The sequence below is a fragment of the Lissotriton vulgaris genome, chromosome 12 (assembly GCF_964263255.1).
Source record: "Lissotriton vulgaris chromosome 12, aLisVul1.2, whole genome shotgun sequence".
NCBI lineage: Eukaryota > Metazoa > Chordata > Amphibia > Caudata > Salamandridae > Lissotriton > Lissotriton vulgaris.
In genome coordinates, this window is record NC_141700.1 from 175,880,931 (window position 1) to 175,905,424 (window position 24,494).

General features: G+C 40.0%; 1 protein-coding gene across 2 annotated transcripts in view; it reads left to right on the forward strand.

Annotated features, from left to right (window-relative positions):
- Positions 1–24,494, forward strand: part of ZNF536 (zinc finger protein 536) — a 1,127,234-nt gene that overhangs the window by 703,496 nt on the left and 399,244 nt on the right. The window contains exon 6 of one of the 2 annotated variants that reach the window (XM_086947710.1): positions 1,595–1,664. The exons of the other annotated variant lie outside the window; for it this stretch is intronic. Within the exon in view, the coding sequence (XP_086803836.1) occupies positions 1,595–1,664 (70 nt within the window). The remainder of the gene's footprint in view (positions 1–1,594; positions 1,665–24,494) is intronic. 2 annotated transcript variants of the gene reach the window in all.

A 24,494-nucleotide genomic window follows, 5' to 3' on the forward strand; every position in this document is an offset into this window, starting at 1 on the left:
TTTAATTTCAAACCTATCAAGTGCAATATAGAGCTTCTTGCTGCGCACACAAAGGCATACAACAATAGGACTGTGGGCTACAGACTTCTACCAAAAATATGAAAGAGCCAATAAAAGAAAAAATATCTGAGACATCACACAGCATACTGAACAATCAACATGCAAAGCAGTTCATAGGAAATATGAGGGGCACTCTGCATACCTGCATACCTAGGAGGGTAATAAAATGGGGGTAAAGACACAGGGCTCCACTGGTGCACTTCAGGCTGATTGATATCAATCTAAAAAAATGGGAACCTCCCAAAACTCCTAGAATTCCTTTTCTTGAAGGTGAATCAAAGTCGTATGCCTTTACGAACATTCTACAAATGCAGGGAGAACAGTGGTCTGTTTATGCATCCATGTAGCCAATCAACCAACATATATGTTGGAGTAATCAAAAGAATACATAACAAATGATTCACCTTCTTTTATCTACTGTCGGGATAGTTGATGACTCCATAAAACATGTGCTGCTTACTCACCTGCCATGCAGTGTTATCCATGTTCATGGTTTCATGGACTATGAATAAACGTAATGGATCAGAACTCTATTCTCACCACACCTCTTAGTGTAGTACAAGAATGCCTAGGCTCTAAAACTAGATTTTTCCCGATGAAGGCACGTATAATGGAACTCCTTTCCATATTACCCTAGCACCACCTAATAGGTGGAAGGATCAAGATGCCTTAGCTATTTGCTTACAGAAACACATTTGCATTTAGACACAACCTAATTACTGAGAAATCAAATTCATTAAAAGTAGGCATTTACTTCATAGGCAGAAGGAGGAACATGCATTTTTGAGTGTGTTCATGAGACACACCTTACTGTTCTCAGTTTTTTGTTTTTTAACACCTTCTTAGTTTAGTTCTTGTTCTATCAATTTTGGCAGTGTATCTAGAAAACTCATATTCCTTCCAGATAGCATTACAAGAGTCTCCTACAATAATGTAAAAGACATAAACAGGGTGATGACACGTGCTTCAAAAAATCTATTAGTCAAGGAATGGTATGTTAATTTCTGATTCTCCACAAACATAGTCTTAGTCAGAGAGGCACAGAAACGGCTATGCCTCACATAAAATGAGTGAGAAAGTCATCAGTGGTCTCTACAGGTTTTGTATGCTTAAAATGTACTTGGCAAAGCTCAACTGCAACATTTAGCTTTATCCAATGAACTTGTTTTAATGATGACTTTTATTGAATTTTCATTTATTATTTTTAAAGAGTTTGTATACCTGTAATTTTTTAAGTTTCTGTATGTTTGATGCCATTAAGATAATGACCATAACTGTTTGTGCTGGTTAGCCCTTTAAAGACTACATGTTTAAACAGATAAATCAGATATTTTTGAAAATATGCATGAAATATATAGTCACGTGCTGGCTTTAAGGAGCACCATGTGGTTATCCTTAGTATCATCAACTAATTTCATATGCCCCGTGTCAAGTTATTTAATCTTCCTATGTAACCATTTGCCCAACTAAGAGTGGGTGAAATAATCATATTAATAGCAAGAATAATAATCAAATTGTTCTCTCTACTCTTCAGAAGCTGTCTTGCATTGTCCTGACACTGATACAGATGTGGAACTTCCACCACAGAGGTGGCTGCATGCACAGTATGTTTCTGAAGTATTATAATTATTTAGAATGTTAAAATTAAAAACTGAATTTATGTTGACCGTATAAAGGCAAATTATTGTTGCTATTACTGTTTTACTAATAATATGATTATAAGTTGTAACCCAGGACTAATACTATTCATAGCAAACATTTAGTTAATAGATGTATGACTCAACACATACTTCAGCTTCAGTAGGACCCGTTATTTTAATGATTTAGAACAAGTCATGCAGTTAAGTAATGAATGCTTCATGTTTTTGTATGCCACTGCATGTCTCCAAGAATGTGCACAGTAAAGAAACCCTCCTCCACCCACACACAATTTGAAATTGTATCATGATTTTGAGTATACATACTTCACATGTTGCTTCTGATAACTGACAGAAATTGTTATGGTATGGTACCAGAATATCATTACAAAGATATCATCTGACAAAAAGATTGTGTCCTAAACATATTTTTTTTAAATATCCCCAAGCAGCATTTATAAAAGAAAATGTAAATCCAACTGGATGGTATTTTTGTAAATGACATTTAGGAAATAATATTTCTTTCTGTCAATATATTTAGTAGTAATATTCTGACATGCAAGCTTTGCATTTTGGGGATATACACACCATCGGTTTTGATAGTGTACTCATATTACAATATTTGAATGGGTGTGTTTATTGTCATAATTAACCTCAACTGGTTATGAATGGATATGGTATTCCTTTGAAAATCAAAGTGTCTCAAGCATCTGGACTAGTGTGTCAATGGGACATCTATTCTTTCAGCAATTAACATTTCTCTACTCTGACAACATCTTGGAGATTTGTTGACATCATCTTGAGGCAGAAACCGGGTGCTTTGGACAATGGACATTTGAGTAATTAAAGAGCCAGGCAGAGAACATTTTCAGCTATGATTATCATAAGGTCATTGAAAGGGCGAGATCATGTAATACACCTGAGGAGGCTGGGTGTAGTTATTGTGAAAGTAAAACAATGTGTCTAAATGAGAAAGCTCATTTGGTAAACTATTTGTATGTCTAATTAATGAAAGTTAAATTGCTGTCTGTGGGAACAACCAGCAGGAGCTGATCTAACTAACAATTCTTCTGAGATTATATAACAATATTAGCCTCTGAATGTTTTCAAAGCCTCACCTATTTTTAGTCTTGAAGACTACTATCTAGGTTGAAGTAAGTGAATTACACCCCAGTCAACATAGGGATTGCAGTGCTAGTGTCTGCTCATGAGATCAGTGTGAGAAGAACAAATTGTTCAGATTTAAGCCTTCAAACTGAATTTTCAACCAATTCCTCTTTACCAGTATTGACATTGTAACATGGTCACTACTGGTTTATGTTTGCCAGAATCATATCATTCTTTCTCCCTCTCAAGCCGGAGTTCTTGCTGGCATAATCTGTTTCCATGCCAAATAATCAATTATGTTTACACTGTGGGGGAGATGGCTCAGATTTTAGGAATATTTGGGGGGGGTTACATTTTAACTGAAGATTTAACATTTTCTAGATAAATGAAACTCCAACAAACTGGAAACTGACTAATTGAAAGAGTTTATTTGGAACCTATAAAAGCGCTGATATTGTTTCTAGGAAAGGTGTTACATTTACATGCTTAATGTACAGCCGATGTGACCAATCTCTTATGTTACATTGTAAAAGCAGTGATTGGTAAGTGCAACAGCATTACAACAGTTTCTAATTAACATCTTTTTGCAGTTTGTAGTAGGTCATTAGAGATGTCTATTCATTTGAATTGGGTAATGCTAGCCTAGCCTCATCAAACTATACCACATGGGCCATAACATGTCAAATGATGCATAGGACCAATGGTCAATATTAGTTTGACTTCCATGCCCCATATCCCTAAAACTGACTTATTTAAGTAAATGTAAGTTTGGCCTTTCAACAATCAAAACGTTATCGGTATGTGAGACATTGCAGCTCTACTTATAAAAAAAAATTGTGACCAGAGCAATAAAGTAAAAAACACATGCCCCCACAATAGTGCAATTTCCACTATTTATTGGTTCATTCTGGAGGTTAGGTATTTCACAGAATATTAATAGTCTTTCACTGAAGGAGCCACTACACATATTAGGCTTAGGCAGATGTCAGGGTTACATATGTTGCTTCTATATTCTGCCACTTATTGTGTTTGATTTTATGAAGACCACTTCCAGCACTCATATGTGAATATTAGCAACATGGGTTAGGTGTGATGTATGAGGCTGAGCTAGCATTGAAGTTACTTTAACTCTCAGCATCATGCTTCAGGAATGGAGTTTAACATATTCACAACATCAGCTCAATGGCATAACATGTTGTCATGGCTGTGTGTGTGTGTGTGTGTGTGTGTGTATATATATATATATATATATATATATATATATATATATAGATGTATAAATATAAATATATATAATACATATCGCTGCGGAAATGCTCATTAATTCAAAGTTAATTATCTGTCAAAACTCTATTACTTGAAATATTTGTTGAAATGTTTCTTCTATGTTTATGACAAAATGAATCACAGCACCTTTAAAAATGTAAACTCACTTGCAAAACGTTACCCGTGATCAAGGAGTGAAGTAACTCCGAAACGCGTTGGGCCCCCGTTGTCAATAAAGCGTCTTTTGAATTACAAGGCCACGGCTCCAGTGAGTTCTTTTCACTTGCATACTGGATTTTCGAGTGGAAATACATATATATATATATATATATATATATATATATATATATATATATATATATATATATATATATATATATATATATATATATATATATCCCAGTCATCCATCCAACTCCAAGGAGAAAATGGCACGTACTCATGGTCGTGAGTATCGGGCTGATTTATTAAGTTCAGGTCTCCCACAGCCCCGCAAAGATAGAGGCTTTATTAATCTCATTTGGCGCCAGGAAATCCAAACGATATAGAGCCCTTCCCACTAGTACAGGCACTAATAAATCTAGAGAACAGACTACATGGGTTAAACCAAGACGAAAGAAATCTTCAATACATCTTAAAAAGGTAAAGTGCATAGTGCAGTATGTCCAATAAATTAAATTAAACAGCAGCATAATGCAAGTTAACCCTATTGTAACAATAAAAACATTGTCAGTGCATTCTCAGCCTGAGGAAGAAGCATATAAAATGGCATTCATAAGTGAATTGGCAGATAAAAATGTTCAGACAAATGTATGTTATGTTATGTTAAATGGAGTTTTGTTAAGCGCTCAGCTACTCAAACAGAGTGTCCCAGCGCTATCAGACCCAGCAACAACACATCCAAGGCAGAGAGATTATTGACAGAACAGCCATGTTTTAAGCTCTTTCCTGAAAGACAGCAGATTCCCACTCTTTCTTAATGACAATGGCAGTGCATTCCAGGCGCGGGACGCGAGATATTTGAAAGAGCGACCCCCCATCCTACAACGCCTAATTGCCGGGATAGTGGCCAGAGACAATGACACAGAGCGTAAGTCTCTGGACGGATAGTGAAAGCCAATCCTCTTCCTCAGGTACCAAGCACCTGTGCCGTGGAGTGCCTTAAACGCGATGGTCAGCGCCTTGAACTCGATACGTTTCCGAATCGGCAGCCAGTGGAGAGATTTCAGCAATCCCGCCGCATTAAATCTCCGGCCAAGGCCAAAGATTGCACGAGCGGCCAAATTCTGTACCACCTGCAGGGGGGATAAAAGGTACTCCGGAAGGCCGAGGTAGAGCACATTGGCATAATCCAGCCTTGATCCTACCAAGGCTTGCACCGTGCTTTTCCTGTGGGCAATAGATAGAAAAGGGAGAAATTTCCTGAGCATTTTTAATATCCCATAGCATTGCCCAACCAGGCCCATAATCTGAGGTTTAAGAGTGAGACAGTTATCCATCTTAACTCCGAGATTCTTAGCCGCCACGGTGTCGGCAGAAGGAGGAAACATAGCAGCCGGCCACCAGGATTTCCAACAAGGGACCGGTAGACATTCAAAGAAGAGAATCTCTGATTTGTCTGAGTTGCATTTCAGCTGGTTAAGTTGAAACCAGGCAAAAACCACACCCAGGCAACTCCTAATGAGTTCTCCATCGAAGTCCATATTCTTTCCACAAGTGAAAAGAAGCTGGGTGTCATCGGCGTATGAGACAATCTGGGCACCAAATGACTCAGCCAGCGCCGCCAGAGCGGACATATAGATATTAAAGAGAGTGGGGCTTAGAATCGACCATTGAGGGACTCCCACCTCCAGCGGCGGCACTAAGGCCGAGTACGGAGGGGCCCAGACTGCCTGTTGTCGATTTGAGAGAAAGGACTCAAACCATCTGAACACCGTTCCCCCCCACGCCGATCTCCAAGAGTCTTGCCAGGAGACGGTCATGGGGAACGGTATCGAACGCCGCCGACAGATCTAACAACACCAGCAATGCTTTCCCTCCGTTGTCCTGGACCTCATTGATTGCTTCTGACACCTCCAGCAGCGCCGTTTCGCTGCTCATATTTGCCCGAAAACCGGATTGGGTATGATGGAGGAGACCATGTGACTCCACAAAGTCTGAGTGGACAGTCTGCACATGTTTCTCTGCGACCTTGGCCAGAACCTGTAGCAAAGATATAGGCCAATAATTGGCATGCATACATGGGTCTAGGCACTGCTTCTTTAAAATAGGGAGAACTAAAGCTTGTTTCCAGGCTGGCGGCACTACCCCTATCTCAAGAGAGAGATTCAAAATTGAATTAATGATGGGGTTAATGACAGATGCCATTTTTGCTAAATACTTAGCGGGACAGGGATCCAGCGGCGAGCCGGATCTCATTTGAGAAAAAAATTCCAGTGAAGCTTGCGGCTCAATGGGAGGAAAATACGCCAGAGTAGGCTGTCCCGCCGCAGGCAAGAAGGAGAGAGGTCTCAAGTTAGGGGCTACCACAATCGCAGCAGGAGGAAACGTAGCCTGGATGCTTTTGATCTTATTAGCAAAAAAGCTTGCCAGTTGGGAGACCCAAGATTCTGAAAAGGAACACTTCACACACATATATATATATTTATACACATTATCTACTGGCGGTTGCCAGTAGGTAGTTATAGTTAGGACCAAGTTTCCATAGGAAGAGCATTTTGTGTTTTGCTTATAACTTTAGCGTCGTTTGCTGAATCTTCATGAAATTTTCCAAACTAATTCTTTGTTCATATCAGCTCCTATGTTAAAAGTTTGGGGGTGATTTGTCAAGGGGAGGCAAGAAAAAAGGGGGTCCCAAAACGTGTTTCCCTAGGAAATTTTAGACATGGCTACAGATTGAATGGGTGAACGGAATTACCCCAGATTTGCATGGGAGACGCGTCTTGGTCTAGAAAGCACGCTTTGTTTAAATGGTGTAAATCCGTTCAGTAGTTTTGGAGAAATATCAAAATTTACAGATATCAAAATTTTGGAATTCTGCCATCTGATTGGCTGAGGCATTACAAGCACAAGCTTGCTGCTTATTGGCTGCGAGCGGTGCCAGCAATTGCAACTAGGAAGTGTCGGCAGCCATTTTCGGATTCTGTTGAAGTGAGTAAGGGTATAAAAGGATAAAAAAAAATAGGAAAGAGGAGGGTAGGAGCACTCTAACTCTTCTCCCTGCCAAATTTGGGGCAATTCCGTTTGATGTGTAGCCTTGTCTAACAATTCACAAAGTGTAATGGGAGGTTCATATTTAAAATTTCTGTTGAAGTGATTAAGGGAAAAAAGGCAAAAAAAGTAGGAAAGAGGAGGGTAGGACCCTTCTCCCTGCCAAATTTGGAGTTATTCCGTTCACCCGTTCGACCTGTAGCCTTGTCTAACAATTCACAAAGTGTAATGGGAAGTTTGAATTTAAAAGGGACTGTATTTTACTTGAAGTTTGTGCTATCTGCAGTCAATGCAAATCTTTTGCAGAAGTGAGGGACACTTCTGTTTGAAACAAAAGCGCTTTCAGTTTGCTCAGTTTAATGAAATCTGTTTTCAAAGTAGGTATTGAAGGACAAGTTGAACTTTGGGAGTTACTTTGTGTGGGTGGGATAAATCACATACAACATGACAAACAACATGTACATCTAGCAGACACAACAACACTACGTACTGTGGGAACCATGGCTAGCCATGTACAGAAACCAAACATGACATGGCACCTGTGCCACAGAATGCAGAATGCGGGGAGAGATGGGAGCAAAGTATATGCGAAGGTGGCAAGGGATTCTCGATTATAAAAGTATACAATGCAAAGTGTTGAGGGGATGTTCTGGACAGACTTGAGTATGCAGAGTACAGGCATGTACATGTCAACATACACTGATGGTTTATTGAGTGAAGTGGACAGTGGACGTAACCATGATAGTACAGTGAGTAGGGAAGATTACGGAAACATAGCGCATACGTGACCCCTCTCCCTCCCAAATCTTTAGCCCAGTGGGCTGGCTCGGCGTACGCAAGGCTAGCATAGGGGTATGAACAAAAGGCACGTTTCTCTGGGTGTGGTTCTCTTCCCGAATGGCAAACGTGGCTGCCAGGTCTGCGCAGCTTACTTCGCCACGAGGCTGACGCCATGAGCAAAGGTGGCTGCTTGAATGATGCTCTCAGCCTGCTGGTACCGAGAAACCATCATGGCCGCTGTGAGACATATATGCCCCACAGTTCACCTTTCGACAGCGCTGTATGTGAAAGAGGGCCCACCACATGCCGGCAGAAGCTCCTGGGCCGAGTTCTGCAAGCTCGGAAGCCTCCTGAGATCAACGCTGGCTACCGCGACACAGGCACACAGCGCCCAGCCTGAGGCCCAGCACCGTGGAGAGCTCTGTATACTACTAACAGAGTAGTCCAACAGGTACCAACAGTGAAACGGTGTCTTGATGCCACAATGGACGATGTTAGAACTGCATCTGAGAGTGGAGATGAAGGTACTCCCTTTGACCAGGTGCAACCAACTCAAGGTCCCAACAGTGGAACAGTGTCTTGATCCCACAATGGACGATGTTAGAACTGCATCTGAGAGTGGAGATGAAGGTACTCCCTTTGACCAGGTGCAACCAGCTCTAGGTGCCAACAGTGGAACGGTGTCTTGATCCCACAATGGACAATGTCCGATATTACTTGCTGCTTGGTTTTACACAACTCCCTCCGTTGAGGTGCATCAGACTCTGTGCTGCCGTAGCTAACTGCTGCACATGAATATTGTGCTTGGTTCGCAGCAGTGGGTGGAGTACACCACAGTGCAGCCGGTCTAAACAGTGAAATAGTGTCTTGATTCTATGATTGAGGGTGTCAGAAGTTTAAGTGTGTGATGATTTCTGGGTACCCCTTCTGATCAGGTACAACCAACTCCGTGCTTCGGAATCAAACGGCACGTGGCTGTGAGGCATTAATGACCACTGCCTCTGGCCTACACTGCAGTCAGCAGGGCTCACAATTCAGATTGAGTGGTGATTGTTTAATTACAGAATCCAGTAGGCAACTAACTACAATGTCTATTCCTGAAGAACTTTTTTTAGATGCGTTATAGGTTTAGTACAATGACCAAATTCTTCTTGCTAGTGGAAAAGAACACTGAATAACAGTCTACACTGTGGACAGCAGAGATTGCAATTAAAATTGTTTTGAAATATTTATTGCAGAGTTTTTTGTAATTTATGTTGTAGTATTTTGTGAATAAGTAGTGAGAAAAAGTATTCATGGACGTCTTTGCTGACTACTGCCTTCAATATACACTGCAGGGAGAAGTGATCACAATTCAGATCGAGTCGCTATTGTAGATGAAGCAGTCCTGTAGGCAAAAGACATTGCTCCATTGCACTCTGTCAGCACCACGCATATGCATTATGACACTCTCCGCATGCGCTTTTTGTTGCTTCGTGTATTACAAACTGGGCAGCTCAAGTCAACGCCACATGGCTGTGGGCCCTTGATGACCGCTCTCTCTGGCCTACACTGCAGACAGCAGTGTTCACAAATCAAATCGAGTCACTATTGCAGATGATACAGTCCTGTAGGCAACTGACATTGCTCCTAGTATGGCCCGCCCACAGCACGCATCATCGCTGGCCGTGCACATTCTAAATGCTTTTGATGAGGCACTAGAACTGATGGACCCTTTATGATGCAATCTTTTGTGTATTATTTCAGATCTACTGCCTGTATCTCAGTGTACCACAAGTTATGGTTCTTTTACGATCAAATCTTTTGTGTATTATTTCACCTCTACTGTCCTTACCTTACTGCAGCACAAACTATTGACCCTTTTATTATTGAATCTTTGTGTGTGATCCAATGATTACTGTTGTAGTTGATGCTAGCAGCAACCATTCCCTGAGGGTTGATTTACACTCACCCCACAAGTATCAAGCACAGACATCACTGGATATGTGACCCTGGTAATAAAAAGTAGTCAAGCACACATGCGCGTATCCACTTCCACTATCTATCTGTGTCCGTGTGTTCATTATCTATGCATGATACCGCCCCTGGGCCGTACCACATTACATTGTGCTGCAGACAGCGTATGCAACCATGTTACCTCTGACAGTGGGGAAACCTTTGGTTATGTAACTTTTAGGTGCATGGCTATCACAGGTGAAAGGCTACTTTACAGACCATGAATATTGATGAAGACTAAGGTTGCATGTTGTGTGTAGTGTGTGATATGTGTACATAGCAAAAAGTTTTCAAAAAAGCTCTCTAAGCAGAAGAGGTGTGTTTCATCAAATGCTGTAGAGAGAATAACTAAAAAATGGGTGGCGTTCTACAACTGCTACAATGGAAAATGTTCTGAACTAATTAAATGCTTTTTTTAAGGTCACATGGCAATCGCGTACCCAGCGCGCAAGGAGATCGCACCCGACGTGATATTGAGAAAATATATTTACCGTAATATAAGTTTATTACAGCTAGAAATATATAAATGTTTAAAATACTTTAGATTATTGCTTGCTCTCATATACACTTTAAAGTTATTTAGATATAGCTTTGAGACATAAAAAACTAGCACACTGTCAGCGTTTAGGATGTATTTCTTAAAAGAAAGCTAAAACTGATTTCAACTGCATTAGGAGCGTGTTTACAGCAGTCAATAAAGAGTGCGTCGAACTGCTCTATAAATTGTAAATTGATACTTGTATAGCGCACTACTCACCCGCAAGGGTCTCAAGGCACTTGTACGAATACCGCTGTGGAACCCATCCTGGCTTTCCCTGTGAGCCGTCCACTCCTGGGCACCTCCAAGGTGGAGGCCAGACATCCTTAGCGTTGTGGGGGCCGTTGTGGAGATTAAGAATGCTATTGCCCAGAGTTGCAGAGTGGGACTCCATGATTGGAATAGACACCGAGGCGATAATTATCAGGTCCGTGGAATTTTGCGCCCAAGACCCGCCGAGGCGGGGAATTGAACCCTGGTCCCAGGCTAAACTTCTGCATCAGGGTCTGCCGCTCTAACCATTGAGCCACACTTCTCCACTTCTATGAAGCCCCGCTGGGTGGAGTCGATGCTACATAAGATATTACATAAATAAATATAAGTGGGCTGTTAACTTTGTTATTCTGTTCTTAAGTGGGGGTCTGTCCTTTAACAGAAGACCCAATAAGAAATGGCAGCTAACACTTGTTTGAAGAGGCGACCCCTTTCACTGGACCTATTTACCTCTCTTATCACAGGAGCCGGGCCCGCTGTCCCCAAACTAACCCCTTTAGCCACCTTTTCAAATCTCGTATCCGTCACTAGCAGCCTCTGCCCATGGGAGATACTTTAAACCTCTGTTTGCACAATCAAGGCGAGTATCTGGTATCACAGGACGTCTGGTTATACAGGGGATCATTCACAGGGCCGCTCTGAAGAGAAGTAAGGCAAACATGCCCAGCCAGCCGAGCATGGTTCGAGTAACCACGTGCCGAGCCGGAGGCATCCGCTGCACTACAGGGTAATACTTTTGGCACGCATGCGCACGATGAAAAGCATTGTGCGCATGCGAGAGTCTGGACAGGTCAGGCAAAAGAAAGTGCGAATGCAGGCAGGTAATCATATGAAAGAAAAGCATTTACAGAGTCTTATTGCATTGTACACAAAAATGCGGGCGCCGAAAAAGGCAGGAACGGAAGTGGGTGGGGGTCAAAGAAGTCACAGACTTTGGGAGGGAACAGGAGGAGGCAGGGGAACAAAAGAGTTGCTGAAGTAAAGAAGCTGATAACCATGGAAGGATAAAAATAATGTCAATTCAGTAAGGAGGCGGGACTACTACGCCAGCAACCAATGAGAATGAAACATTTCAGATTTGAGCCAATAAAAAGCAGGAGCAGAAAGTGGGCGGAGCTTCCCCCACAATACTGTATAGAGCATGTCTCGCCAAGACAGCGCATGCACTGCCAAGGCGAAACCTAAAAATTATGGAATGGCGTATCCAGTGCAACACCATACGTCTATGTCATAACACAGGGCTTTCCAGCGCCCACTCATCGCATACGCAATGCGCAGCGGGCGTGACCCCATATGTACATGACGTAACGTGCGGCATAAAAGTGGCAGCTGGCGCGACCTCATACGTATATGATGTTACGCAGGACGCGCTGCCACAAACCTGCCAGATACGAAATGCGCATCCTTTATGAATTTAGCAATATGGCGGCTAGGATTGGTGTGCTGATGGAGCTTGGTACACTACCAGTATGGGACTCCACTTTAAAAAAAAATAAAAAAAATAAGATATACATATTTTTTTGTGAGATATAAAATATACATAATTTTTAAAGTTAAAAAAAGGATAATAGAGTTCCAAAATATTACAATTTTTTTTTAAATATAGGTTTCATGAATATTAACATATGAAATTAACATTAAAAAAACCCATTGAAATTCACTGAAAAAACCATAGGTTTTACAGATGTTATAGTTAGGAATTAGCATTTAGAAAACCTTAGAAATTCACTAAAAAAACACCAGTTTCAGGGACGTTATAGTTACTTGGACATTTGACTCATATAAAACCAGAGAAATTCGCCAGTCATAGTTAGTTGAGCTAAACATAACTTGCACGCCCGCAATGCACTGGTGATGACGTCACATATTACTTCACTCATGACATGGTCAGTACATCACTGATGACATCACTGATGACATCTCAAATGACATCACTGATGACGTCATCCAGTGTATGTGTGTTTCTGTAAAGTTTAAATATTTTTCATATATATCTATGCCAATGTGTATTGAAGAATGAGTGGATTTACAAGTGCCTGAAGGGATTATTTAGTAGGTGCGTGACTGACTGTATAAGTGAGTGATTGAACGTATCTTACTGAATGCATGGGTTAGTGACTAAACTGTGTGAAAGTCAGTATTAGTCTCTCAGTTGGTGTGTAAGCAGCTGTATGGATTGGTGAGTAGCTACATGAGTGTCTATATGCATTATTGAATATGTATGGGTGCCTGAGTGTCTGTCTGGGTGGGTGGGTCACAGGGTGTGTGTGCATAGATGTCTGAGTGGGTGATTCACTGGTTGTATGGATTCAAAAGTGCATCTGGGAAGGACTTCGCAGTAAGCTGAAACACGTTGTAAAATAAACACCCTTGGAACTTTGGATTGTGATGTCATGAGTGATGTCACTGACCATGTCATGAGTGATTTAATATGTGATGTCATCAGCAGTGCATTGCACGCGCAAGTTATAGTGAGTCCAACTAACTATAACGTGGGAATTTCAATGGTTTTATGCGAGTAAAATTTCCAGCTAACTATAACTGGTGTGAAACCTATGGTTTTTTCAGTGTATATATATATATATATAATTGTATTTACATTTTATTTCTATTCTTGAGGGAACCCTCATCAAACTTCCTCTTTTGATAAATTACCCTTCTCACCTTCCTTTCCTGTACTACTACCCACTCCTAAACTCTAACATGACTCTTACCACGCTCTTTCACTACCCATCCCTAAACCCAAAATTACCCTTACCACCCTCTACCACTACCCATCCCAAAGCCCTTAAATTTCCATTACCACCCTTTACCACTACTCAGCTCTAAACCCTAAAATTACCATTACCACCTTATACCACCACCGACCCATAAACACACTAAAATTGCCATCACAACTCTTTATCACTGCCCTCCCCTAATCATTACAATGACCCTTCCCATCCAATGTTACTATCCATCTCTAAAGCTTAACATTACCCTTACGACCCTTTACCCTCTCCACCCTAAAACCTCAGTATTACCCTTACCACCGTATATCACTGGCCTTCCTTAAACCCTAAAATGACTCTTGCCACCCTTAAGCCTCACATACATACACTTACCTTATAAACATACCATGCATGGAAAAGGCATGTATGGTAAAGGCATGTGTGGTAAAGGTTCCATGGAAAAGGCATTGTGTGGTGGAAACGGTGTAGCAAATGCTTTTCCATTGATGCTACATTTGGTAAAAGTCCAGTCTTCAGGGAAATTGTTTGATTCAGGTAGTTCCTTGCCTGTCTAAGGTTCAGTAAGTCTCTTGTCTTTCAAACATCGTATTGCAAAAATGAGTACCATTGGAACACTTTGGGCCTGGATTAAAAAGTGAACATTGTGTGTTTTAATGGACTTGAATAAAAGAAAATGTGCAACATTTTCTTTGAAAACAATGTTAATTGCAGCATGCAGCCACTGGAACCCCAACAGCCATTTAAAGAAGCAACCAAAGGACATCAAAATGTCATAATCCTAAACATTGCATCCCTTTTATTTTCTATTCAGGCATCGATCAGCCTATCTGTCTCGAGTCATTTGTGAGACTTTCAGACAGCTTTGGATTTTTAGCCAAAGTAAGGTGCATTCTGGGGCTTGTTGCTTTACTTTTAGAAGCATAGGTAAAGACTTTAACCCCTTGCATGCTTGTGATGGAGCCGTTCCGTCAAAAGCCTCGGGTGAGCTGTGCTTGTGACGGAACGGTTCCGTCACGGCCCGCTCGGCGTGCCTGCGCGGCGCTGATTTCGCGCCTGCGCGGCGCGTTCCTTGACACTTGCTTAGCACAGGGCAAAAACCGCCACCCAGCTGAGTTATTACTTGAAATAACACAAAGCAGGTACTCAGCATCCATCCTAGAGCTGCCACAGCCAGGAGAGAAACACTAAACAACATTCTCATATTAACTGACGGCCCAAATTTCATCTTGAGAATAATTTCTTTTTATAATTTCCCTAATGAATTGCCTCATTTTGATAAACATTTTGAAAACCTGAATTGACAACTTATCAACTATATTATTTGTTCGTCAATGTTTATAAAAAATTCGTTATTTATATGTTAATATTTCTTAACTAGAGGTATCACTTTGCGACAACCACACATTTAGCACATAAAAAGCAATGATGGGGCCTAAATCTGCACCAGTGAATGCCAGACTAGATTTCACCTGCATTGGGTAGCCCTGGTCTAAACTTTAAAACAAGAAGGATTAAAAAAGTGAAGACATTTTCTTCCATATCCAAGTTGATTTATCTTTTTTGTTGCTTTCCATTAAATGTCCAACTCCCAGAAATAATATTAAATTTAGAAGTGATAAAAAAAGGAGGGGTGTTCTAATGGGGAGAAAATAGCGCCTATCGAGTATGCGTAATATAAAGTAAATAAAATAAGGCAGTGCAAAATGGTGACGGAAAACACCCTGATCTCTCCAAGTAGACCCTAGGGTCCGACAAAATGTACAGCAAGCCTATGCACATGTTCCTTTCATTTCTAAGTTTAATAAACATTTAGTAGACTCAGTACACATTCAATGGACAAGATATATGACAAAAATGAGCGTAATCCAAGTCGTTAATGTTCTCCCGTTCTTTAAATCTGAAAATGCCCAGCCAACACGTGTTTCATCGTAGGGAAGTACCCTTCAACTTCTTCAGGGCTGTCAGGCTGGCAGAATCAATGCCAGACTTCTCTCCGCGGGTTCTACTTCTGTTCCGGCTGACTTTAAATTGTGGCCTACAACGAAAAACATGTTGGCTGGGCATTTTCGGATTAAAAGAATAGGAGAACATTAATGACTTGGATTTTGTCCATTGAATGTATACTGAGTCTACTAAATGTTTACTGAAATTAGAAATGAAAGGAGCATGTGCATAGGCTTGCTGTACATTAAATTTAGAAGCTCCAAGTAAGTTTACTAAATGAATGTGCCTATCTCCATTATTTTCTCAGTTAACATGTACAGACGAGTCTGTGTTAATTTCATGAAGGAATACAGCTCATAATAATAGGAGGGTATTGGCAATCATGGAATCTGATTTCGCGTAGATGGAAAATGGGGTGATTAAAGCAATTGACATTGAAAAGGCATTGGATAGTTTACATTGAGATTTCTTTTATGACGTGCTCAATAAGATGAGATTGGGAAACACATTTATTGCATGGGTTAGGCTTCTGTATGTGGCCCCTACTGCTTATGTCAAAACGGGTAGGCATAAATAAATATGCAGTGGGAAGAAGGACTCAGCAAGGGTGCCCACTCGCACCATTATTATTTGCAATTGCTATGGAGTCACTTGCTAGTTGGGTGAGAACAGGAGGGGTTTACAGGAGTCAGGAGGAGTGGGTGTGTTACATTATTCACCATTATATGCAGATGATATGTTGTTATTTCTCAAAGAACTAAAGTTGATTTGCCGCATGCCATGATCCTCTTAGGTCAGTTTAGGCAAGCCTCAGGGTTATGCAGCAACTGAAATAAATTATATTTGTTCCCATTACAGAAGAATGTGCCTCAGCCTGTGGATCTGAAGGGGCTTAATTGGGAGGGAACAAGTCTAAAATAACTGGGGGTAAGATTATACAATGCTCTCACTGATTTTTGAGAGGTAACATTAGTGTTGCAATTAGAAGTCTGCAGAAAAGTGTAGAGTTTGGGAGAATATTGTAGCTTTCAGTTTCAGGACGAATAACAGTAGCAAAAATCTACTTTACATCTTCACAACTCTTCCCATGGTGATACCATGTAGAGTATTTAGGAAAATCGATTCTTTGTTGGTTTCTCTTATAATGGAAACGGGTAGGCAAAGTTGCAACGTCCCACCAGTCAATCAGGGAGCTACCCCAGATATGGAAAACTATTACGTTGCTATGGTTTACATAATAGATTTATTTGCAAAGATTTCCTGGGGAGGTGAATTTGGAGCGAAAACCGATTTGTCCCCTGTCAGAGGACCAGTGCAGGGAATACCCAATAAGTCATAGGTTGTGCAGCACTTTTGTCATTGTTTGCTTTAGCGAACTCAAAATCAGAGACCCTATGCCCCGGGGATTCTGTTGAGAACTTTGGAACAAATCATTCCAGGGGGAATAGTGTGGGTCTTAGCGGAGTGGGTAAACCATAGGGTGCAATAGAGATGGGGTGGTATTATCATTTGAGGAATTTTCAGACACTTTTAAAATCCTGGGAGAGCAATTGTTGTTGCATTGAGTAGCGATCGGTAGATTGTATAACTATTGGGATATGGGTTTAGTATAGCCACTAGGACATAGTGGTTGTCAAATATTGTATGCCGTGATGGGTCGTATGAAGGCAGTGATGTCCTTTATCAGGCAATAACAAGTGATATGGTAACGTCTCTAGTTGGTCTAAGAGAAAAGTGGGAGGAGGATTTGGCACATCCAATTCCTGAGTTGGAGTCATCTAAAATTCTTGGAATCTTAGAAATGTGATATTTAAAATGATACATTTTTTGTACTTGAATAGAGCGTATCTAACTCCGGTAAAAATAGTTTGAATTGATCAGACAAATGTGGCATGCAGGAGATGTGGTGAACAGAAATGTTGCACATGATGTGGGCATGCACATTATAAGTCGAATAATGGATGGAAGTAATCTTCTGTATAAATGAGGCAACAAAATGATCAATTTACTGTACTTCTATGGTCTGTCTGCAGGGAGGTTTTTCAAGACCTACAAAATGTAAAAATATTTACATGATTTATTGATTTAGCGTTGGTACTTTCAATACATGAATTAACTATGATATTGAAGGTGCCCAGGGCCCAGAGGGTAGCAAAATGGAAAGTGGAGTTGATTCATTGGGTGGGTTATGCAAGTGCAATATTGTATAGCGATATGAGCAAAGGAAAAGGAGCAATTGAAAAAGTCTGTGCATGGGATCATTTATTATATTCTCTTAAAGATTTAAAAAAGAGTGATGATTCTGGGGAAGAAAATGGGTAAAAATATAATTTGCAAAATAAATATCTGTTGATTACATACTGGGGAGTGGACTTATGGGAGGGTGGTGGTAGTGAGGGTAAGTTGTTTAATATTGTTATACATGTCTAAATATAAATGCTAAAAAAAGATTGTTCACAAAAAAGTGAGTTTACTAAATGACTTAAGAGCCCATAAAGTTGTTTCCACTATTTCAGTCCAGGGGCACATCTCGACCCTTGCTATATCCATCCATGGCAAGCAAATATGTTTCTGGTTCTAGTTTTAGCCTTTCAAGTAATGTGTGGAAAATAGGGTTAGCCACTGGCAAAGCCAATAGCTCTCACTTGCATTGTCATTTACAAGTCAGCCCTATTGACAGCAGGATCACAGCAGTGCCACCTAGCAGGGCTGAGAGGACACAGAGGAAAGGAACTGCCACATCAGGGAGGAGGAGCCACCAAGTTTGCTTACTTTGTAAGTGTAATTCCAGCACCAGGCCGAGGATTTTCAGGGCAGCCATGGTAGTGTTATTATTGCATTTCAGCAGTGATAAAAATAATTTTTAAAAGCTCTGATGCAGTAACAAAATAATGACTTCTTTGTGATGAACAGGATGAATGTAAGACATAAAACGCTGAATGTCTGATGATTGCTCCCTTAGTCACTCTAAGGAAGTTGGAAGGATATACCCAAACAACCAATAGAAAGATGGTGAGAGATGGTGAGAGTGAGATACTCCTGTGGGCTGATGCAAGAGTTGACTGACAGTTCCTCAAGACTGTGACTCAAGAGTTCAGAGCCAAAGCCCACTCTCTGTTGTATTGTCTTGTATTGTAACACTTATGTTTTACACTAACTATCCTTATGTGGGGCCTGAAGCACTTGCCACATGGCCAGTGTGCTACATCATGTATTTTGAGTAATTGGAAGTGTGTTGTCTTTGCTTTGATCCTATGTGAGATGTATTTCTATGGCATCCGTGATTACCGCTAAGATGTGGATCTCATTTTCTGTGATGTTGCACTCAGCAATGTGATGGTTGTAGAAGTGTGAGCGACAGGCACACTTTTGATGGTTTTCATTCAGCAGATGTTTTTTAATAGCAGTGCAGGTCCTTTGATGGTATATCTTATAATCACAGTCCACTTATCTGATTACTGCACTCGGATGTCCATTCTAAGATATTTAATTTAACATTTGTGTTACTGAGCATGCACAAGTCAGAGGAAGACTTGGTGAAGAAATCTGCTGGGATGGTCTTTGGTAATATCATCTCAGTCATTGTGAGATGCCATGCATATTATTATTTTTTTAAATACATCAGACCTAGAAAACCAGAGATGGAAACTACTCTTGAGTTACCAGTGCCATAAAGTGGTGATCTTGGCCTACAATGAGAGGGTAATGAAGAGGAAGTAATTTGAATATCCATTTCAATAGCAAACTTCATAGAGCCGGGTCTATAATTACCCAGTTCAAGAATTCCATTTCTTTTTTAGAATGAGATGAGGAGGTTGGGAATGGTCCTCAGAAGTGCGCTCCCACAATAAAGGTCAGATTAATTGGTTTGCTCATGCTCCATAATATTTCAATCAATGTATTTAAATACTTTAAGATTTAGTCAGATGAGCCACATAGTAGTGCTTACGAAAGATAACAGTGTCCACCTCTCCACCTTGGGTACTTAAAATATATCCTTGCACACGTAGCCATGTGATCAGTTTGTGGGGATGGTACAAAGAAAATGGGTCTGATTCACAAAAGTATACATACACATTTGTGTACATTTATGTTTTTGGGTTTCACAAACTATGAGTTAATAGTAAGTTTATAACTGCAAAGACTCTGCAGTCGGGGCAGAGAACTCTGCACATAAAAAGAGTTTTCTGCCCTGACTGTGAAATCTTTGCAGTTGTAAACTTACTATGAACTTGTAGGTACTAAGTCTCTTCTTAGTGAAAATAATTTGAGTCATTTCCATGCCCCATCGAGAATCTTTGGTAAACTCCCTATTATCCTTTTAAGTGTCTGCTCTTTTAAGGGTAAAGTCCTTGCAATAATAGAGCCTTGACTCATTCCCACAACAGATTTGTATGCTCTTTGCTCAGTATGATGTAGGAAAGCTGTAATGAAGGTGGCTGAGCAGAAGGAGCTTGATCAAGAATAGATGTAGTAGGAATGTGGTGGGATCTATTTTTCAGGATTGTTATTATTGGGGCAGGCAGGCCTCATGCATAAATAACTGGGTGCTTTGTATAAATGAGATCCTGTACCATCCTACTAAACTAAAAGGAAAAGCAGGACACCGCTCTCACTGGCTGCTGACATGTTTTGTTAAATTTCCCTGAATTATGATGGTGGAATAGAACAGGTGGTTTTTGTAGCTGATCCACACCTGATTAGAACTGATTAGAAACAACTCTTCATGTTCAATCACATCAATTATGTTTATGCAAATCACTAAACCCCCAAATGTTGCCATATAAGTGTAGATTTTACTCTGAAGTCATGCCTTGGTTTATCATTGTAAATATCATTTTTGTCTCTCAGGAGATTTGGAGCTCTATGAATATTCGCATTAGTATTATACTGGTTTCTTGAAATTGTTGCAATGCCACCCTGTGAACTGCTTCACAGTTTCCACTTATAGTGATAAGCAGACTAGCTGTCAGTTAGTGTGTAGAGTGTGTAGAACTATTCACAGTAATACCTCAACTCTCTAACTGTGTTACTGCAGCTGAGAAATTTAGGCGTTCAGGTCTGGGAACTTCATCTGCAGGTAGATCACAGCTGGTGATACTCAGATATTAGTAATATGGTTCTTCCTGTTACCATGGTATCACGAATTGATGTCCTATTGCTCTGTATGGGATGCATAAATCAGTATTTTTGAACCTAGTCCTGAAATGTAATCTGTAAATCCAGGCTTTATCATGAGAAACATTTCAGGAATACCACACCCAGGAATACTGGGTGTTGTAATCCTACATCTCTTCTGATTCCAAATACTGCCAGTAACTCTTGGTACTGTGCAAATCAAGAATTCCAGCCCTCCTGAGAATGAAGCCTAAATGGGGAATAAAGGTATTTCTGCAGGTTTTGCCACATGTAAGGGTTTGGAGTTAACCCCGGCTTTATAATGGTGCTGTTTGGCATGGACTTTATGTCCAAGGAATTGGTGTTACCACTTTAATATAAAAGGAAAAATAATTATAAATGTCCATGAATCCACTTGCTGCACATTTAACACAGTGTTTTCCACTTCCGAAATTCTCTGCAACATGGTTTATGTATTATGCGGCTATGAGTTTAAGATTAATATTTCTGTGTGAGAGAGCTACACATCTCACTCAAAAGTGAAGACGCACTGGCAGCTTTTAGTGGATTTTGATAATTTATGTGCATAGCCTGTCCATTACCACTGAGTTTTTCGCTTAGAGAACGCTGTAGTTTTATCTGCAGCCATGCCACATATCCGTGAAAGCCTCATTAACGCTAATGTGATCTCACAGATGAACCCACATGCTGTAATAATAGCTGGTGGCAGGGAACACAACTGTGTACAGGTGGAGCTGGAACATAATCTGTGTATCGCTCTGTAGCACACATAGAAAATCAAATTGCTAAAATAAAACAAATGTAAAAATGTCTAAGTTTGTGCTTGGTAGAATTCTGGAGTTCTGTAGGGTTGCAGTGATAGGAAGAAACCTCTTACACAAGCATGGATCTCAGATCAATTAATGGTGAAATAGAATGAAATGTAAACTGTTAAGTATAAGTAAATTAAAATAAACAAATAACAATGATTGTATATTTTTACTTCAATGTTGCAATATTTTTGTAAATTATATTTTGGACAGAATATTTTTTTTCAGACGATATTTGGGCCACGATAATATGGTACCCCACCGAATCGGATATTATATTGTATATGGTCTCTTTTTCTTTTAGGTTATCAACATTTGTTTTCATGCCTCAAATGTATTACTTTGTTTTGTGGATGAAGGGTGGAACATTTTTGGTAGGCACCATAGACTAGGGCTAAATAATAATAATTAATCTATTGAAAGAAGTAAGGAGGGCAAGTGAGTAGAGATGCCTGCCCCAATGGCATGTTCAGATTCCAGCTAATTAGGGAGATGGAGAGAGAGGAATCTGCAAAGAGAAGTCCCCCTAACCACTAGTGCTCGTCATTCAGATCTAAGTGTAACCGGGAGGTTATTAAGTTGTGCGTATTTCTAAATCTGCAAGTTCTCCCAGCCCTTTTGTCTGTAAATCTGCAAGAAAGATGATAAGGGACAGTGCTCCAGTAACATCCGCGTGAAATATGTAATTTCTTGACATCAAGTCTTTATAAGCCATGACTCCCTCTCTCTTCCACTCGCTATCTACACCAAAACACCCTTTCATCACACCATTACTATTTCCTTGTATCTTTCACCACCCTCTTAATCACAACTAATTTATATAGCATTAGTATATGATGCATAATGATTAGACAATGGTAGCACACAGTCCATTTAGGTAGCTCACCCATTACCTGTGATCGTGAACTGCACATGATTTATGAGTGAGACAGAGAGCCATACTCACATTAATGTAACTCCCTAAACTGCTCCAGATAGCTGTTTTGTGGGCAAGTATAACACAACTGGGTTTACTGCTGTGTGAGTTACGCAGTACTATGAAGTGGTAAGTATAAAGGTACCTAACTGTGAAGATTACTCTATGCTACCACCTTTGCAACACCTAGAGATGGGATAGCCAAACCCAACATTTACAGCTACCAGGCAAGTGTTATACCACAAATACATTAAAATACTCAAAGTTGTGAATAGCAACACTGTAACAATAAACACTTATAAGAGACAGGGGTTTCTAAGGTACACTTCTATTGCTCTTGCAGCTGTAGGCTGTGGACATGAGAGATCTTTCCTCAGACCCAGATAAACCTGTGCCCTACTTTCAGACATGTGAACTAGATGACACACGGGTGCAGGGTATAATCTGAATCGTTCCCACATGCATTTTGTTTTAGGATTTTTCAGAAGGTTTACATAAGGCACCCACTTTTCCTTTCAGTCATACTAACTGTACAGTTGCATCTGAATAAACCACAACATTGATATGTGTCATAGTATAAAAGAGAGGGTGACTTGCACTACCTTCAGTGTGGCTCCTCCATTGCTCTAAGTAGCATATCTCATGGGTGTATTGAATCAGTTTTTCTCATAAGTCAAATTGCTCAGACCATTGTTTCCATCATATCTGTATCATATGCTAATGCCATGAAAGTAGACACTTTTTAATACTGTATTCAATACAGTGTGCTTCTTCTGCTATTGGGAAAATGAACTGTGTAATATTTTACACCCATTGACATTATTTTGGCAATTCAGCGTGACATTAATGGGTCATTATATCCCTTGTGATATACCACATAACAATGATATGACATCCATTGCATTGACTATCACTTCATTGTAATGTAAGTATATATTAAAAATAAGTAGATAATTACTCCCCTTAACTACACTGATGCTTACCTACCACAATAAATATGGGTGTAATTAAGAACAGTAACTATATACTTACGATGCAAACTAACGGACTTTTGATGTAGTTGACCTGATATTATTTTGGTTCGCCATTGTCAGCCTCAATATAGTAACATATAAATATCATTATTAATACTCATTTAAGTGTACTGTACCTTCTCCATTCTAGCTTTTATGTGGAATGCACATAGGCAAGGTATAAATCTTGGAATATGATTAAAAGACTATTATTGTCTACCAGCTATCAATTGTTCTGCCATTGCCATGTAAAGTGTGGTACATTTGGGATCCTCACTAAAGAATGACCACATTTTCATAAGCAAGTTGATCAATCAAAAGTACTGTTAAGTGTACAATCTGGGTGGCAAAACTGCCTCAAATGCAATAAACTGCCCTTCAAGGAGCTGACATTCCTTATTAGAGATATATCATGCTTGACTCTTCGGCACCCCTTTTCCATTATTTATGACATTTCATGTAGTAGCCATTTCTGGTGATATATATTTGAGTTCTCATATACTCTTTGACCTTTGTGCCATGCCTGAAACATTCATTGTGAAAATGTAGTAAGTGTTTGTATCCTTTTTTACTAGAAATAACATTATATCATTGTGTGCATTGAGCTGGTTCTAAAATGTCCAATCTTTGTCTTGGTATGTACCAAGGAATATTGTCTCCCGGACCAAGGATTATTGTCTCCCTTACTGAGACTACGATAGCATCAGAGAGTACAGACAAGATATGATTTTTATAATTCATTCTATCAGTCAATTGATCACATAAAATAAACTACAGATCTTTAGGGTTTGGATATTATAAGTTTATTATTATGAAAGGTGTTAGAATTATTTAAAGTGTCAAAATGTAAGTGTGTTTCTTTTTCCTCATCATTAATATGGCACAGTTTTCTCCAAGTACATGTTTCATCTAACATTTGAAGGCATTAGCTGTGTGATTTAAAAAAAGGGTAATCGTCTGGATATCTACGTTGTAACTGCTGGTTACATCAGTGCCTTAGAAACTGTCTTCTAAATGTCAAGGCCCATTCCAAGTATGTGTTTTCTAACTAGATTGGTTCACATTTAGTCTTTAT